This window comes from Phascolarctos cinereus, unplaced genomic scaffold, assembly GCF_003287225.1.
Source record: "Phascolarctos cinereus isolate Bilbo 61053 unplaced genomic scaffold, phaCin_HiC Scaffold_4;HRSCAF=312, whole genome shotgun sequence".
Classification (NCBI taxonomy): domain Eukaryota; kingdom Metazoa; phylum Chordata; class Mammalia; order Diprotodontia; family Phascolarctidae; genus Phascolarctos; species Phascolarctos cinereus.
Genome location: NW_027555847.1, coordinates 289313762 through 289332526, shown reverse-complemented (window position 1 = coordinate 289332526; position 18765 = coordinate 289313762). Strand labels below are relative to the sequence as shown.

The following is an 18765-nucleotide window of genomic DNA, read 5'->3' as shown; positions in this document are numbered from 1 at the left end:
CTGTTCCCTGCTCTGGCTTCTGATTTTCCTCTCATGAATATATCTTCCTAACATATAATGCTATGATGTCCCATTTTTTGACTATTTTTTCTTTTGAATGACGTATGTATTCTTAGAGTCATATTTTAGTCATAGGTCTCATCCCTATTTACAAATATCAGTGATACCTGTGAGATCAAATTTGCTTCCTCTCATTTGGTCCGATTTTGCTTTTAGCTCTTGGTATATAGAAATATTCAAGTAACCCAAAATTTTAAAGCACTTAATGTTTTAAATAATTATTCTGAACTTTTAAAGAAAATGTCAAATTTTTTTTATTTGCATTAGAAAACAGAAGCATTTATCAAAAGCCCATTTTTAAAGTTTAGTAAGGGATTCTTGGGGCATGTAGAATTTTTAAAAATCTGAGAACTATATTTAGTATGACTGGCTTTCTATAAGGCCATGTATTCGATTTCATGCATTTTAAAACATTCTGAGAAGTCTATAGCCTTTATTGGAATGCCAAAGGGGTCACTGACTTATAAAAAGGTTAAGTATTCCTGCCTTGAATTTGCCATAAAAAGGAGAATTTTTCAACTGGAGAGAACTTAGGTATCAGACATGTCATAGATTAGGATATTATAATGGCCTTAGATTCAGAAAGGCATGTTTGTGTCCACTTCCTGTTTTAGGAGGTAGGTGCTCAATTATCTCCATTTTACAGATGAGGAAATTCAGGCCAAGAAAAGTCAAGGGATATACCCAGAAACACACAAATAGAAAGTGTCTCACATCCACTATACATCTAGTTTCTTCACAAGAAAAGGACTAGAATGTAGATGTCCTGACTCCTAATCTAAAGCTTCAATTCAAAGAGGTAAGGGTTACGTTAATACCAAAGAAAAATTCAAAATGTGTATTGAGAATGTTGAAACTTACATACCTTGTGTGTTAAACTAAGGTCAGGATCCATTTTAATCATTTCCCAGCTGCCATACCCATATTCATAGATGCCAATTAATAGATTGGAATCATCTTCTTTGCCCCAGTCTATATCAAAGTGAGCTGCCTTTGTGTGGCATGGGATGGTATACCTAGCAAGAAAATTAATTACTCTATTAAGCCACTTTATTTTAGTTTTATATATAAAAAGAATTTTTCAAGATTATGGTCTCCAATAAAAAAATACGCTTTATTTCAATTTTAAAAGTACCTAAGATATATCATCAAGAAAAACAGATTATAACACATATAGAAACCATTAATTATCAAAAAAAAAAATTTAAATGGGGGAAACACTCACTGTTTCCTTTCTTCTGGATCTGATGGAATCGATTTGTGCAATGGTACTAATTCTTCTTCATGAGAGATGACTAATTTGGCATTCACTTGCACTCCTGATATTCGGAATGTTGGACCCTTCACTTTTCCAAGTCTACCACCTTAAAAAACATAAATTTTCATGGTATAATTATATGTAGTATGATATAATAGTATAATATATAATAATTTTACAGGATGCAAAGTATAGCAATATAAAGATAACACACTCAAAAGAACAAGTTATGGTAAATTAATACAATGGGGTACTATTAAACCATTACAAATTACAAAATTACGAAAGACTGATTTCAGAGAAACCAGAAGACATGTATGAACTGATGCAAAATTAAGTGAGAACTGGAAAAAGAACTTACATAAAAGCAACACCATAAAGACAAACAACTTCGAAATACTTAAGAACTGTGTTCAATTCAGTGAACAATCATAATTACAGAGAACTGATGATAAACAGAGGGGTGATAACAGAATGAAAGCACCACCATCATCCCAGTCCCCAGGCTTGCAACCTAGACATCATTCTCAACCTTTCACTCTCTCTCCCTCCAAGATCTAATCTGTTGTGAAAACCTTTGCAACATCTTTCCATGCTATCCCTTTTTATACTTCCCTGTAACACCACTCTCATGGTACAGGCCCTCATCACCTCAGGCCTGGACTAGTGCAACAGCCTGCTAGTGGGTCTGCCTGCTACATGTCTCTCTCCCACTCTCGTTTATCCTCCATTCAGCCACCAAAGTGATTTTTCTAAAATCCAGGTCTGATCACATCACCCTCATACTCAATAAATTCCAGTGGCCCCCCCCATCATCTCCAGGATCAAATACAAAATCCATTGTTTAGCATTCAAGGCCACCTCCTAGCTTCTTTTCTTTGAGTCTCAACTAAAATATCATTTTCTACAGGAAGCCTTTCTCAAATCTCTCTTAATTCAAGTGCCTTTACTCTATTCATTATTTTCTATTTATTCTATATATAGTGTCTTTGCTCATATTTGTTTTCTTGTTGTCTGCACCATTTGACTGTGAACTTTGTAGACTTAGCTTTTGCTTTTCTTTGTATTCCCAATGCTTAGAACAGTGCCCAGCACATAGTAGGCACTTAAGAATGAGACATACATTTTTAGACTTGGCAAATTTGGGAATTTGTTTTGTTTTCTCTTTTTTTTCCAACAGGAAGAGAGAGGGAAATTAAATTCCTATTAATGGAATAAAATAAAGTTCCCCCCCCCCAAAAGGAACCAGTAGGTGTTTCCTTACAAGGTTCTGTCATAAAAGGTCTGTGTTCAAATAGCAAGAGTCCTGTAATACAGAGAAAAAAAATTTCTCAAAACCTTATTTAATTAGTTTCACATAGAAGTCATTTTCTGGTTAAACAATATTACAAGTAAAGAAATAAACTGGTCTGCTGTATGCTGTATTGTTTTTCAATAATCCTGTATATTTTTAAAACACAGGTTTTATAGTTTATTTCATTTAATTAACCATGTACTTATTTGCTATTTTGTTTAAATTGCCTCACAGATAGAAAATGTCATTCAAGAATTTGTCTAAACTATTTTGTATATCAAAAAAGACAAGATTACATCCACTCAAATAGCCTTTTTCCATGCTTGAATTCTCCCTCCCCCAAAAAATTAATTTGCAATAAAATCATCCAGTATTTAGTACATTTGCATTTCAAATCGTTTAAATGGAATAATGAGTAACTAATCTAAACTCACTCCCAGCCATCTTTAACATATTTAAGTAAGTGATGACCAATTTCATCAACATTAAAGGATGGGATCAGATGGATAATTCTTATAACCATTTTCTTTTCTTTAAATTTTCTGGATGCCCTTTTTTTGTTTTACCCCCAGTCATAACTGTATACTGCCATCAACACCACCCAAAGAACTTTCCTCATATAACAACAACAAAAAAAAAACCGTTAAGCAAAACTACCACTTAGTGGAACCTTATCTGTTAGCACATGACAACTGTCAGAATGTGTAATATTTAACATTTCTATCAACAGCTTTCTCTCAATATCATGCAGCCTGCTTCATGCTCTGCTTTTGTCTTTCCTGCCATCCAAGAGCAGTAATTCTTTCTTTTGTTAAGACCAATAGAGAGAATCTAGGAAATATGTTGGGGATAATTTTGAGCCCTGGAGAGCCCAATGATATAACATTACTTAATTCAGTCATTTCTATAGTACAAGAAAATTTATATTCAAAATTGGTTATTTTAAATCTATATAAATTCCCTAGTGGCCTTGCAGAAGCTCCTACTGGGAAATTACTTTCTTGCTGGTTGCATCATTGTAAGATCTCCTTGATAAGTTCTAAAACTACTAAACAGGAAAAATCCAATAGACCAAGAATACATTGTCAAGGTGGGTGGAAAGGGGGGGGAGGGTGGCACAGTAGATAGGGCACCAGACCCGGAGTCATGAGTTCAAATCTGGTCTCAGACCAGACACTTCACACTTATTGGCTGTGTGACTCTGGGCAAGTCACTTAACCCCAATTGCCCCCCCCCCCATACATATTGTCCAGGCTATGACATGCAGCTAAATGGACAGTCTATATAGCTGGCATTCATTGGCATATATGCTTTGGACAGACACTGCAAATAGATGAAATAGACCCAATACTGAAAAGGTGGGTCCTTTTCACCTTTAATGACTCCAAACTTCTTTCTGAAATTAAAGGCTAACTTTTTAATATAAATATTTTAAAATTATTATTATATGATTGTGGGTTATGTAACAGTAGTCTTCAAAGAATTAAATGTGTATCATGCAGGGCAAAGGAGAGGCACATGGTATGTATAAGCAAGCTGCAACATGTAACAAATAAAGAACTATAAAGAAGTAGGTGTCATCAAAAAACTGTATAAACAAAAAAGAAGGAGGGCTGGTCATGTGCTAAGAATTAAAGATAATCACCGTATGACCTGTACCATTAAGATACTTCTGATATCACGAGATAGGAAAAAAAGAACCCTAGCATGTTAGATGGACCTCTAGCTTAAGGAATAACATGGAAAAAGAACTACACAGGATATGCAGGCCTGGATGGGTTGCTATTTGCACTGTCAAAGGGAACATTTCATCAATGAGACCATAAATCAACTTGGTTCTCTCAATGAAATTAACTTAAACAAAAACAAAAGTTAGCCACTTAAGAACACATGTTGGGCAATTTGAGGCACCTGTAACAGAAGTTAGCACTTGGTATGAATAATATCAATGAATGACACCATTCCTTTTTATCCCCATAATGTGATCCATTTCTCCTTTTCCCCTATTTTACAGGAACTCAAGTAGTTATTTCTTAAGTGTGCCATTCATAAGGGACTAGGCAAGAGAGTATGTATAGATCAGTGAAAATTCAATGAAATAAATGATTCATTTAATCAATGAAACAAAAATCTATGAATCTCTTCTGATGGCAGAAAGCATTTAATGAACAATGGGATTTAAAAATTTTTCTAAAGAAAACATGCTTAGTACTTAGTATTACTCCAATTAAACTTCAATAAGAATTGTGATCCAATATCTACATTCCTTTTTTTGCATTTTAAAGAATTTTCCAATAGTACTTTAACATTGTACCTGTTCGGTCCTGTCCAGAGGAACTATCCTTTAAAGCTTTGATACACCCATTATGCACCAGCTCCCCTAGTCGTCTGAGGTCTGTCTCTGACTTATCAACTAATTCAGCATCTCGAGCAATCGCATCTAATCTGTAATAAAATATCAGCAAAAGATTTATCAGGTATATTATAATAGGTTGTGGACTATACCAATAGCTGACATTTATATAGAACTTCAAAGTTTACAGGAGTTTTACATAAATGATCAAGGAAAGAGTAGAAGTGTAACAGGCTATCTACCTCTGGTTAAGTTACTCTAAATTCTAGTCCACACAACCTGAATAAAATACACCATAGAAATATTTAATAGGAAATAGTTTTCCCACTAGCACAGTAGTATAGTATAATATCTTCAAGGTTAAAGGGGTGGTTAAGATTTTTGTCACTTGTTAAAATGTCATTTTTCTAATCTGGAGATTATGAACCACCTGACAACTTTTAAATGAACTGGTAAGAAACAGTTGACATTTTTGATAAATAAAAGAAAGTTTAAAAGGTAATTAATAAATCGAATGAGACAGATAGCTTATATCATTTTCAATTCCTAAGAATAGATAAGACATTAATACAAATACTATTCAAACAGTTTGTTTAAATGAATAATACTCAAGTAGGTTTTCTGGAACCAAATGAAAATTAACTATTAAAATGCAATGTTTTACCTGAACAAAGAAAAGTCATCAGAATACAATATGTAATTTCCTGCATTTAGTGGACAGTTTGACAAAATTAAATTTTTAGCAGTAGTTTGGCTAAAAAAAGGGAAAAGAATACTCAAATCACTGACTATTACTGAAGTCAACAGGCCAGCTCAGAAAAACCAAAGGCTTTTCAGTTTGAATGTTGGTAAGATTTGCATAGCAAACTTATGCAAATAAGGATAGCACTAAATTATCTAAAGAATCACAGAATTTTGAGCTGGAGAGAATTTTAGAAATTAAAATACGTCAGTCTTCCCAGTGGTGGGGAAAAGGTTCTTTTAAAAATGGTTTTTTCAAAATAAGTGAAAATGAAGCACCTACATTTAAAACATAAGCACAAATTTTCTGAACAAAACAAATACAATCATCTATTTGGAAACAGTAAATTTTACTTCAAGGATAATTGCATTTACCTTTCCAGAGGACCACCAAATTTCTTGTAACTCTTGATAAACCTAACAGAAAATAATTGCTGTTGAAATGTGTGCTCAACTAAACTTCATTATTAAAGATATATAAAATTATAGAAAATAGTGATGCTTATTAATGGAAAAAAATCAAAGTATTGCTATCATGAACGAACCAAATGGACAATGCAAAGAGAATGCCCCCCCAAATCCATAGTACATACATATTAAAAAACCCAGTCTTATACTAATTTTAGAAACCAGTACAAATAAAACAATAGAAGCTAAAATTTATTTCAGAAATTATTTTATTATTTTCACAAGACAAAAAATTTTTTCAGAGCTAGACATTAAGTCATAGGAAATGTAGGCTTCAATGAATTCAGGGTGGGTGACAACCATATTAATACTCCCTTGATACAGTCAAGATGAAAGTAAAGAATTCTGATAATTACTCAAGGATTTAAATTCCAAGTTATGAGGTGACACCAATACTGAAAAATGAAAATCTTATTTTGAAAACAGAAACATATGAGTGGTTATGGAAAGCAAGAAGAGTCAAATGCCTCTTCTAAAGAAAGGCTCCCACCACTCAAATAGGCATGAAAGCATCTTTAATAATAGCTGCAGCACTTTAGCTTTCTGGTGGAGAACTTTATGTCATGTCTATAATTTAAAAGAAAAAAGGTTACAATGGTTTTAATAGAAATATTAAATAGAAACTCTGAAAATACAGAAATGAATAACATTTTTACAAACTTCAAATCCAAAAAGAGATTACATAAACAAAAATGACAGTTATTTTCCCACTACCATTAAAAAAATGCATTTGCACATACACGAACATATTTGAAGGGATATTTCACTGTATACTGCATAGCTATGTGACCTCACTTCCCAACTGCTACTCTCAATTCAAATATCTTAATTAACATGGTTCTTAAAAAAAAAATCATTGCAGTGTTCATAGAAAAAATATGCAAGTAATTTATCCCTTCATAAAAATAGTTGGATTCTTTAATGAATTAAGAATGGTGTGGATTACCAAAAAAAGAAAGTAGAGGATAAAGAAAACTGTTGTGTCAATGTATACTTTTATTACCTAAAATGGCAACAATTTTTAAGCTAGCTACATTATGGGACCAAAAACATTAAGTTAGGTATTCGGCATTTTAAATAACCTAATAGTACATAAATAGGAAGAAATGCAAGGTCAGTACCACACAGAAGTAGAACCACAAAACTGCTTGTGAAACAAATCTTAGTTAACAAATTCCTTTGGAAAGATGGGAGAGTTTGATGTTATTTTAGCTGTACCCTGTATTAATGTCAAGTTGAAGCAAATGGTCTTATTTAATCTTACCGCCTAATTTCTGCATCACTAAATCCTTTAATATTCTCTCGCGGGATAGTCCTTGGTCTTCCACGTTTCTTTGGCCTTTTTCTTTCAGATATCGAATCACTATCGGATCCAGAGTATCTTCTACTTCTGCTGCGTCGGCCTTCACTTCCATTGAAGCTAATCTGGAATGTCAAAGTGGCAAATATTTCTAAGTAATCAAAATAATAATACTCTTAGAAATAACTGTATGTACATGCACAAATACACATTTCATTCTGTCTAATAATCAGAAAATTCATAAATATTTCCAAGTCACAAAAAGATATTCCATATTACCATATCCAATACATACATGTTTTACATTAAAAGGCTACCTGTTTTGCACAGTTTCTCATCCTTGGTAGCATATATATTTCTTCAAGTTCCTTTTGTCTTTCTTCTTCTTCTAGCCTTCTTCTTTGATCTTCTGGAATGATTTCCTCCCAATTTCTTGAATTTCTTTCAGGTTCTAATTCAATATCATCTTCATCCATATTTGAAAAATTGGCTACCTAATAAAAATGAGAATTTTTTAAAGATAAATGGAAAAAATCACATAATAATTATAGCTACTTAATTAGGGAAACATTATTTTTCCCATGAGTATAACCATAAATTGACCTTATCTTTTCTGGGCTTCTCTTTCATAACCTATTACATAAGGGGGCTTGACTATGCAATCTCCAAAGTCCCTTCAAAGTCTAAGATTCTATTTTTCTTTAATCTCCTTAACAAAATCTTTGTTATTATACAATATGATATATCAGAGTAACAATTTAAAAAAAAGTCTCAAGACAAAAATTACTTGTTGATTTCAATTTAACAATCATTTATTAAACCTCTCATCCCCTCTGAGGATTCTGTATATTTTGTTTGTTTTTGTTTTTGCTTTTTGATGAGGCAATGGGATGAAGTGACTTGCCCAGGGTTATGCAGCTAGTTCAGTGACAGGTGTCTGAGGCTGAATTTGAACTCAAGTCCTCCTGACTCCAAGGCCAGAGCTCAAGCCACTGCACCACCTAGCTGCCCCCGGACTCTGTACATTCTGGAAAAATAGCTCAGGTCCCCTCCCCTCGCAGACTTCTATTCTCATCGAGACAATGCTTTTCAACAACAGGCCTGGGGAAGACTAAGGGATGGTATTTTTGGAAGGTGTCTTGCTTTCTAATAGCATGAGGGAAGTTAAATTGTGACTACATGACAATTTTGAATGTGTGAACCTGTAAAAACTTACTTTATGAACCTGGAAGAGAGGGGATCCCTAGTTAATTTGTTAGCTCTGGATGAATGTGATGAAAGGTGTTTATTCAGCCCTTACAGAAAAATGAGGTACTCTTTCCTGCAGAGGCCTCTCAAGAGGCAAAGACATGTATCAATTATCCCCCTGACAAAGCTCCCAAGGAAGGGGAGGTTTTGGTAGGTTAGCAAGGGAACATTGGAAGAATTTTGATATGAAAAGAGTGTCTGTATGAACTCAGATACTAGAACAGGTGGCATGCAAGAGGCTTATGACCTCTTACCTATAGCGAGGTTATAATTAATGTTAGCTAAAATAATGCAAAGTTCAATTCAGTGTGAATTATAAAATGTTACCAGGTTATATTTTAAATGACCCAAAATTCAATTAATGTGTCATCATCTTGCCCTTGCTTATTGTCTGGTGTGGACATAATGTCCTCCTATATACCATATTGCCAATGGTTGTGCTAATTTTTTTTAAAGTAGCCCTTATCAAAATGGACAAGAAAAAAAACCCCATAAATGAAAATATACCAGTGCAAAAATGACGAGGTGTGTTATTACATTAGAACCAAAAAAAAAATGTACTTGAACAGCAGGACATGGTCATATTAACTCTAAAATAAGATGCAATGTCAGAATGCCTAAATCTATGTTACAAAATATTATAAAACACACAGTAAAACAAAAGAAAAAGGCAAAGTTGCATTAGCTTTCTATGATTTGCAAATAACTACAAGTAAAAGAAATATTATAATGATAGAAATAAAGCATTTGGATTGCTAAAGCTCACAATCAAATGAAGACTTTCTCTTAGCAGGACAGCCATTCAGAGAAAAGCTTAACATTAAAATAAGTCAGTGAAAGACAACTGAAATCAAGTGGAAAGTGAAGAATTTTTTTTACTGAAAGCCTTTAATGGTTTGGTTGGTTTTAAAAATCAATTTCAGTTGGATAGTATTAGAATTATTAAGAGAGGCAGTCAACACAGATGAAGATGTGACAACTAAACTAAAATGTTTTGATGAAAATAGCTGCTTTTTTGTGTATAAGGAATAACACTTGAGAGGTAGAACCAAGAAGGAGAGTAGCAGAAAGTAATGCACCGAAGTCCTTCCAAATTCCTTCGAATAAATCTAGTAAATGCTAGTAAAATGCACCAGATCAAATCTTAATGAGGAAATTGAAAAAAAAAAAGTCAGAGTCATTTTGCCAACCCAGATGAACTTAGGGAGAAAGATAGAGAGCACTGTGCAGACTACAGATAGGGTCTGAATAGAAGCAATGCAGAAGACCAGTCTAGGGAGAAGCTGTGCCACAGGGGAAGAAGGGGCCTTAGGTCACAATGCCTGAAATGGGAACAGGTGCCACGTGTCAGCTTTACTGTTCACTGCTTAGTTCTGGTTCACAGATAAAGGGTGGACTGAGAAAGGGTCCTGTGCCACCCCGTTTGGGAGATATAAGCCAGAAGCAAGTTGAGAAGCCAGTAGCAGTGGTATAACTCTAAACAGAGTTGCGTTTCAGTTTCAGCTTCTAGCCCCATCTGAAGTCTGCCAGAGGGAAACTAAGGCCGGATTCCCAGAACAAAGAAAAACTTGTAATTCTGTCACTCTGAACCTTCCCAGCTTCTCCAGCTGACTGATAGTGTCTGTGTCCAGTAACAGTCCACTATGGCTCAGATCCAAATTGTAGAGATGAAACCAAGGAGGCAGCAAACAGACTTTGCTCTGGGAGAACTGAAAGCCTCCAAGTCTCCAGCCTGATTTTCCCTGAAGTCAGCACAAGAGTCAATGCTCTAAGAAAACATTTACAAAGAAAGTCTCAAAGAAAAACACAGCTTGGATACAAAGTCAACTAGAATTTCTGGAAGACTTGAAATAAGAGTTAAATGGGGAATTAAAATTTTTTTTTATAAAGAAATGAGTGTTTGAGGGAAAAAAACAGAAAAGAAAGCTATGGAAAAGAGAATTGGAAAGGCAAATAACAGCTTGGAATAACAAACCATCTCCCTAAAAATTAAGATAAATCAAATGGAAGTCACTGACTCCCTGAAAGAAAATGTTAAAAAAAAGTCAAAAGACTGGAAAAAAAATGAAACAAAATATAAAGTATTTCATAGCAAAAACAACTAACCTGATAACAGATCAAGGAGAAAAAAATTTAAGAATCATTGGATTATATGTCATGACCAAAAAAATAAGCTGACATATCATCTTTCAAGAAATCTTAAAAGAAAATTGCCCAGATCTTAGAGCCAGAGGCCAAAGTACAAATGAAGAGAATTCAGTGGCCACCTCATGAACAACAATAAAACAAAAACAAAAACAAACCCAAAATGAAAACTAGCAGCAACACTGAAATGAAAATCCAAAACTTTCAGATCAAAATAAAAATAGTGCAAGCAGCTAGAAAGAAAAAAAACAAGTACTGAGGAGGCACAGTCAAAATCACCATAATTTAGCAGACAACAGTATAAAGGACTGGAGAGCTTAGAATACAATATTCTAGAAGGCAAAGGATACAGGTTTATAACCAAGAATAATTTTCCCAGCATAACTGAATATAATCCCATAGAGCAAAAATGAAACAAAAGATTTCAAGCATTCCTGATGAAAATACTAGAACTGTGTAGAAACTTTGAAGCCCAAAACACAGATGATAAGAGTAACTTTAATAAAAAGGTAAACTTGAATAACAATCATAAATGACTAAAACAAGGATACATTCAAACACAGGGAGTTGATATATGTAGCCCCTTGAATCTATCTATCATTATCAGGGGTAACAGAAGGAATCTATACAGACAGAAGGCTTGGGAGTGGTTTTCTGCCTTGATGATCTTAGGAAAACAAAGAGGAAGAGGAATATACAGGGGAAGAAGGGAAAATTATCTCACATAATCAGGGGTACACAAATAGACAAACAGTAAGATGAGATGAGAAAAATGACTTTTACTTGAACCTCAGTGTCCTCTGAACTGGTCAAAAGGGAGAAAAATACATGCACACAGAGTGGGGTGTAGAAAACATTTCATTCAACAAATTAAGAGGAAACAAAAGGGAGAAAGGAGAAGAGGGAATTAGAGGGAGGGCAGATTAAAGAATTAATCCTAAGCAAAGCAGACTCTACAGATGTACAAACATATTTATAGCTCTTTTCAATGTGGCAAAGCATGGGAATTTGAGGAGGTTCCTGCAAATTGGGAAATGGCTGAAGAAGTTATAGTAAATAAATGAGACAGACTGACTATATTGGGCTTCAAAAAAATGATGAAGAGTATGTTTTTTAGAGAGACCCGGAAAGAACTGTATGAACTGATGTGGAGCGAAGTGATCAGAACTAGGTGAACAAGTTATACCATGACAAAAATATTGGTAAAGACAAACAACTTTGAAAGTATTAGAAACTCTGAAAAATGTTGATGATGAACTATGATTCCTACTAAATGAAACATACCACCAATCTCCTGATGGAAAGGTGAACAGCTAAAGAAACACTGTTTCTCTCTTTTCTGCACACATCCATATTTGGACATGGCCTATGTGGCAATTTGTTTTGCTTAACTATACATGTTTGTAACAGGGAGAGGGGTGAGAAGATGAATTTTTGCTGAATGAAAAAATAAAATTTTAAAAAATAAAGAATTACACAACTTTCTTTTAAGGTTAGATGCATATGTCACCCTATAAAAATCTCCTGCAATATCTTAGGCACTGACATTTATGGGATGTGTGCCTACAATAATAGCTATTTGCTACTTTACACGATTGATTTACTTAAGATTTCTGAGGGAAAAAGTGACACCTCTGAATCTCTTATTTGAAAACTTTTAGACTGCAATAATTTTGTTTCAGTGGCTAGCAAACTGGAACTAACCTGGTTGAATCAAATTCTGCCAAAAAATTGCCAGCAATGAAAAATATATAGTCCAAGAAAAGCCTTATCCTCAACTTAATGAATTTATTCATATTTTCTGTTTCCAAATAAAATTCTTACTAATACCCTTAAAATACATGACTAGGAAAATAACAAAAGAGTTAATAATACATGAAAAATTTTATACAACCTAACTACATTGACTGTTAGTCTACCATAATAAGACAAACACTTTCTTTAAGAAGGCTATATACTTTAAAAAAAAAAGTCTATATACTTCCATTTTCCAGCAGACTAAGTTGAAAATTAAAAAAAAAAAACTTAAAAAGTGTGACAATGGAAAAACTATGTATCTTAATCACAAAATGCCAGAATTAATAGGCAATACAAGTAGCCTATTAGCTGATAAGGAAAATAAGGGCCACTGATGTTATATAATTTACCCAACATCATGGAATCTCAGGTCTCCAAAGATCATTTAGTCTAACCTAGACCTAAAAAGATATCCTCATGCTAGAAGATCTCAGTCATATATCTCACTGCCTTCTAAAGCAACACATTTCATTCTTTAACAATTCTGATAATTAGGATACTTGCCTTTTTTTTTTAAACACCAAACCAAATTCTCCATCTCAAAACCAATCACTACTAATTCTGCTCTCTGCTTCAAGACAGAATAAATATATTTTTCTTCCATGTGATCGCTTCAAATGCTTAAAGATGGAAATCACGTTCTATGTGTCTAGCCCCAACTAAGCCTTCCCTTCTCCCAGAAAACTAGGTCTCTCAATTTGACCAATGTGTGGCATATATCTCCTCTCAGCATGGTAGGCACCTTATAAGAACTTCCACTTAACACAGAAATAAAAACTAAACCCGCGTCTCCAAAATTCTGTTAACTGTGTTCTTACCATTATTCCAAATGATACTCAATTTTCATATAAATTGTTTCTTTAATAAAAAAAAATGCTTCAAAAATGAGAAATATACCTTAAACTGGGAAAGCAATTCATCTCCTACAGTTAATGGGCCTGGTTCATTTTCATGAGTTTCAGCTCTCTTCAGGATTTCATCAATATCCATTTCCTATAAATGGAAAGAATATTTTAATCTTGGGAACTTAAGTATGGCCATACCTACTCCCACATAAATTCTATGTGTTAAATTCTCTTTACCTGAGGCTCTTGTTCTTCTCCTTCAGGTTCTTTAAAAAGTTCTTCAGCACCAAATTTTAAAATTGCCGATAACTCTTCCTTATTAAAAGGTGTAGAACTAAAGCAGAAAAAAACGAACCACGAATCACATATAAACAAGCTAATTCAATATTGTAAAAACACTTCTTTAAATATTTATGTGTATAACTGTAAACACCCATGAAAATTTATGTAAAAATCAGAATCTAGCTCAACTGTTTGATGTTATCAAAACACTCTCTGCTTATAAAACATCTACCTTGAGGGAGCAGAACCTGTGTGTAGAACAGTCTTCCCAGTTGTGTCCATTCTCTGAATTACCAGATGATCAAGCACCATCTTTTTTTTGGCTCTTTCAAGAATATCTTCTTCAACTGATCCTTTTGTAACTAGACGATAAATATTAACCTATGTAAAAAAGTACACCTCAATTTATATAAATGATAAAATGAAGAAAGTTATTATTGTTACAAAGAAACATTCAAGGGAGTACAACTGCCAATATAGTTTACTGTTACATGCAAAGCACTACAGTTTGTCTCATGGGGATACAAAGACGAAAAGCTTCTTTTCTCAAAGGAGGTTTTAATTTAGTTGCAAAAACACAACAAACAAAAACAACCCTAGTGTAGGTATCAAAATACTATAGAAATATAGTGAGAAAAATCACTTGGGTCGAGAAGATTGGAGAAGGTAGTAGAAGAGATGGAATTGGGATGGGTCATGAAAGATGAATAGGATTTTCACAAAGGGAAGGAAGAATTAGAGCATTATGGATATGGGAATACTGAATAAACTAAAAAAGAAAAGCAAAAAGCATGATTCAAGGCAGCTTAGCTACAGTAAAGGATAGGATATATATAGTACCAGGTTTTAGAGAGTACAGACTTTAGTGCACAGAAACAGGGAACCATTAAAAGTTCTGGAGCAAGATGCTGTCGTGATTGCAGCTAGACTTTAGAAATTGATTTGGCAACAATATGTAAAATGTATTGGAGAGAAAGTGATCAGAAGACTGGAGACCAGCTAATAAGCTATTGCAATGGTCCAAACAAGAAATAAGAAAGGGCTCAAGTAGGTGGTTGTTGCAGAAATGGAAAGAAAGGGATGGAGAGATTGGACACTACATTCAACATTCATTTTTTCTTTAATCTGCGTACATCACACTGTTCATAAGAGTTGGAGAGTATAATAAGATTTGGTGACTGGTTGGACGGTAGCAAACGATAAAAGTTTAGAGTTTGAAGAGACACAATGCTTTGTACATAGCGTGCATTCAATAAATGTTAAACTGAACATATTAATTTCAAGGTTTCAAACCTATGAATGGAAAACTGGCAATAAAATGTACAAAAATAGGAGTGTCAGAGAGACTAGACATTTTCTGTGTTAATAGAGAACAAGAGGATAAATTCACTGTTGGACATGCTGATTAAGGTAAAACGAAGAAGTCTGGTAGGTAGCTGGAAATGCCAATCTGGAGCTTGGATGAGAAGGAACAATAAATAAAGGTTTTGAAGTCAGCCACAAAAATATTAAAAAACTTTAGAGATGGGAACATCCATAGAAATCACTTAAACTAATCCCTTCACTTTATGCATAAGTAAACTGAGACTCAAAGAGGTAAAGTGACTTGCCCAAGCTTTTCCAAGAGCTAAGCCTGGTACCCTTATTTTCAGTCCAGTGCTACCTCTTAAGGGCAGCTTGGTAGAGCAGTGGATAGAGTGCTCAGCCTGAAGTCCAAAAGACTCATCCTCCTGACTTCAAACTTGGCCTCAGATACTTACCAGCTATGTGATCCTGGACAAGTCACTTAACTCTTTTAGTCTCAGTTCCTCATATGTAAAATGAGCCGTAGAAGGAAACAGCAAACCACTCCAGTATCTCTTCCAAGAAAAGCCCAAATGGGGTCATGAAACATTGGACATGACTAAAACAAAGCTGCCTCTCAAATCATAATTGAAGTTAAATACACACACACACACACACACACACACACACACACACACACACACACACACACACACACGTGAGAAAGAGTTTAATGACCTGGGAGGTGCATAGCTTTGCAAAGTATGGGGGAAGAATGCTATTGTCTAAGAAATATGTTAAGTCAGTACGATATCAAACATTTTTCTTCCAAATAAAGTATAAAGTGTGAAATTAATCCATGCTTTTATGTACAAACAACAGGACTTTTTTAAAGGTATGGTCTTCTTAAATATTAGCTTTACTGTCAGTTACTGGTTGAGCTTTGGGGAAATGCAGTTATATATCAATTAGAACAGTGTTTCTTGACCTTTTTTATGAGTCATGAACTCCTTCTGACAGACAAATCAAGTCTGTGAATCTCCTGTCAGTATAATATTACTAAATGCATTAAGTAAAATACATAGGATTATAAATAAAACTGATTATATTGAAATTAAAGACGCAATTTTTGACATCCAAGTTCACAGATTCCCTGAAATCTATTCAGATACCCCTTTAGGATCTGTTGATCTCAGGTCAAGAACTGCCCCTCCCTCATGTTAGTGAGACTTCAATCTTCCTTAAAAAAAAAAAAAAGATAGTAAAGAATTAACAAATATCAATTTAAAAGGCCCTAAGTGAAGACTGGATTTCAGAGTGGTGATGTATTTGTACCTGTTTTTTCTGCCCAATTCTATGGGCTCTAGCTTGTGCCTGCAGATCATTTTGTGGGTTCCAGTCAGAATCAAATATAACAACAGTGTCAGCAGATGCTAAATTGATGCCTAGTCCTCCAGCCCTTGTGGAAAGTAAGAAACAAAAGTCCTATAGAAATAAAAGAAAATAGTGACACTTTAAAATTCATCACAGTTGAATGTCATTAGAAACAGATGCTGTAATAATATTAATTCTGAGAGGAAACTAGTGATATTAGGGAATTAGCAAATTTTAAATGTCAAAAGCAAATTTACCTTTCAGCAAATGACTCTGCATCATAACTTACTTTTTTTTGCTTTCTGGTGAGGCAACTGGGGTTAAGTGACTTGCCCAGGGTCACACAGCTAGTAAGTGTCAAATGTCTGAGACCAGATTTGAACTCAGGTCCTCCTGACTCTAAGGCTGGAGCTCTATCCACTGTGACATCTAGCTACCCCCATCATAACTTATTCTATAAAAACTTTGATGCACAGTTCTCTTTCTAACACAGGAATAAGAAAAATTCTTTGACAGTCAAAACAATGGAGAAATCTACTTAGGAATAATTTTCTTAATCAAATTGACCAATATATAGACATTTCAAAGTGCTTTCAAAAAGTTAAAATAATAATTCATCATGGTTACTAAAGAGACATATGTATATTCAATGTTTAAATGGGAGAAAATAATCAAATTCAGACCTCAGATCCTTCAGCATTAAAATGATCTAATGCTTGTTTTCTTAATTCTCCTTTGATTGAACCATCTAATCTCTGGAATGACAAAAACATCAGTTAAAGATAATGAACAGGAAAACAATAATAAAGACAAAATTCTTATGTGAAAAATGAAATAAAATTGCAAAATAAAGTAAATGTGAATGAAACTATAAAGCTCATTAATAAAACTGAAGTAATTCTAATCTCTCTCAGTGGGTTTAGAGGATAACAAGTATCACAAGTCCTTTCTTTTAGGAGTCATATATGGAAGTAACATAAGTGATGAAACAAGCTTCTTAAAAGATTGCCAAAAATTTTTCTGTATGATTTTAACTTTGCCAATTGCTCTTAACTTACTATCAGAGTTGGCACGAAATACTAACTTTTCAGTTGAATTTATGAGCAACTGACAGTTGGTTTAGGTTCAGAGAGGCTTAGAATTACATATCTAGAGCCAGAACGGGATCTTAGAAGTTATCTAGCCATGCATCAAACCCTGTCTACTACACAGTGAATTAGAAAATCACATAGTAACATTATGTTCTATTTTATTTTTATTTATTTTGTTAAATTACATTTTACATCCCAATTACATTTTAATCTGGTTCAGGTACTGTTAGTCGTCTCTGATCTGGCCCACCATCCTCATTTACAGATAAGGAAACTGAGGCCTAAATCATTTAAAGTGATTTGTCCAGGGTCACACAGCAGTAGCAAAGTTTGATATTAAATGGAGATTCTATGAACCTCCGTTCAACACCCTTTACATTAAATCATGTTACCACAAACTGGGATTAAGATGGCAGGGATAATTTGGACTTTTTCTCAAGGAAAGAAATTTTATTTTCAAGAAGTTTATAACTACGGAATCTCTCTTAGATTCAAAGGTCATACACAGTAGGTCAAAACTAGACCTACACTAATTATCAAAGGCCAGGGTACCTTGCACAAATCAGGTGCTAAATAATTATCTACAGTCCCTGAATTCCCTTTTATGAGAGATTATGTCTACTTTTGCTATACTACTATCCCACTACTGCAGCACTTATAAACTCATGAACTTAACATAAGGCATTTAAAAAACACTTAAAACACCCTGGTACCTTTCATAGAATTTCTACATTTTTTTTGACTAACTATCACATTGATACCAACCCCACCCCTGCCGAACAGCTTCAAAGGGGCTAGTTAACTTCCACAGGAACAATTATATTAATGAGATGAGCCAAATAGTGTTATACTAGGGTTCAAGAATTTCAGAGTATGATCTGGTTATAACATATTAGCAATGTGATTTCAAAATTTCAACGTGATTTCAAAATCACGTTGGCATGATAAGCCGCATGAGGAATGCTGTATTTAAAAAACTGTCTCTAAACAATGACTTCTAAACAGAGAAAATATTTTTTATTTTGCCCTGAGGTTTCCCATACTTCTGCTTTTCTTATCTAAAACTATTGCTTGGAATATGCCTATCATTTGTCCTTGGATTTGAATCCATCCCTACAGAATGTTTTTAAGCCATTTACAGAGCTTCAAAACATGTAGGAAAATTATAAGAATAAAATGGTTCTTTGGCTAAAGGTAAAGAATGAACAGAAATAAAGATAAAAAA

At 34.0% G+C, this 18765-nt stretch overlaps 1 protein-coding gene across 4 annotated transcripts in view; it reads right to left on the bottom strand.

Moving 5' to 3' along the window:
• CHD1 (chromodomain helicase DNA binding protein 1) overlaps positions 1-18765 on the bottom strand; it is a 122204-nt gene that overhangs the window by 29121 nt on the left and 74318 nt on the right. For 2 of the 4 annotated variants that reach the window (XM_078153108.1, XM_021009211.2), the window contains exons 18-29: positions 17133-17204; positions 16411-16560; positions 14024-14172; positions 13747-13843; positions 13562-13657; positions 7792-7968; positions 7439-7599; positions 6082-6123; positions 4927-5057; positions 2583-2624; positions 1286-1424; positions 926-1076 (exon numbers count right to left, since the gene is read on the bottom strand). In XM_078153108.1, the coding sequence (XP_078009234.1) occupies positions 926-1076; positions 1286-1424; positions 2583-2624; positions 4927-5057; positions 6082-6123; positions 7439-7599; positions 7792-7968; positions 13562-13657; positions 13747-13843; positions 14024-14172; positions 16411-16560; positions 17133-17204 (1407 nt within the window). The remainder of the gene's footprint in view (positions 1-925; positions 1077-1285; positions 1425-2582; positions 2625-4926; positions 5058-6081; positions 6124-7438; positions 7600-7791; positions 7969-13561; positions 13658-13746; positions 13844-14023; positions 14173-16410; positions 16561-17132; positions 17205-18765) is intronic. The other 2 variants (XM_078153109.1, XM_021009218.2) reach the window with 1 other exon arrangement.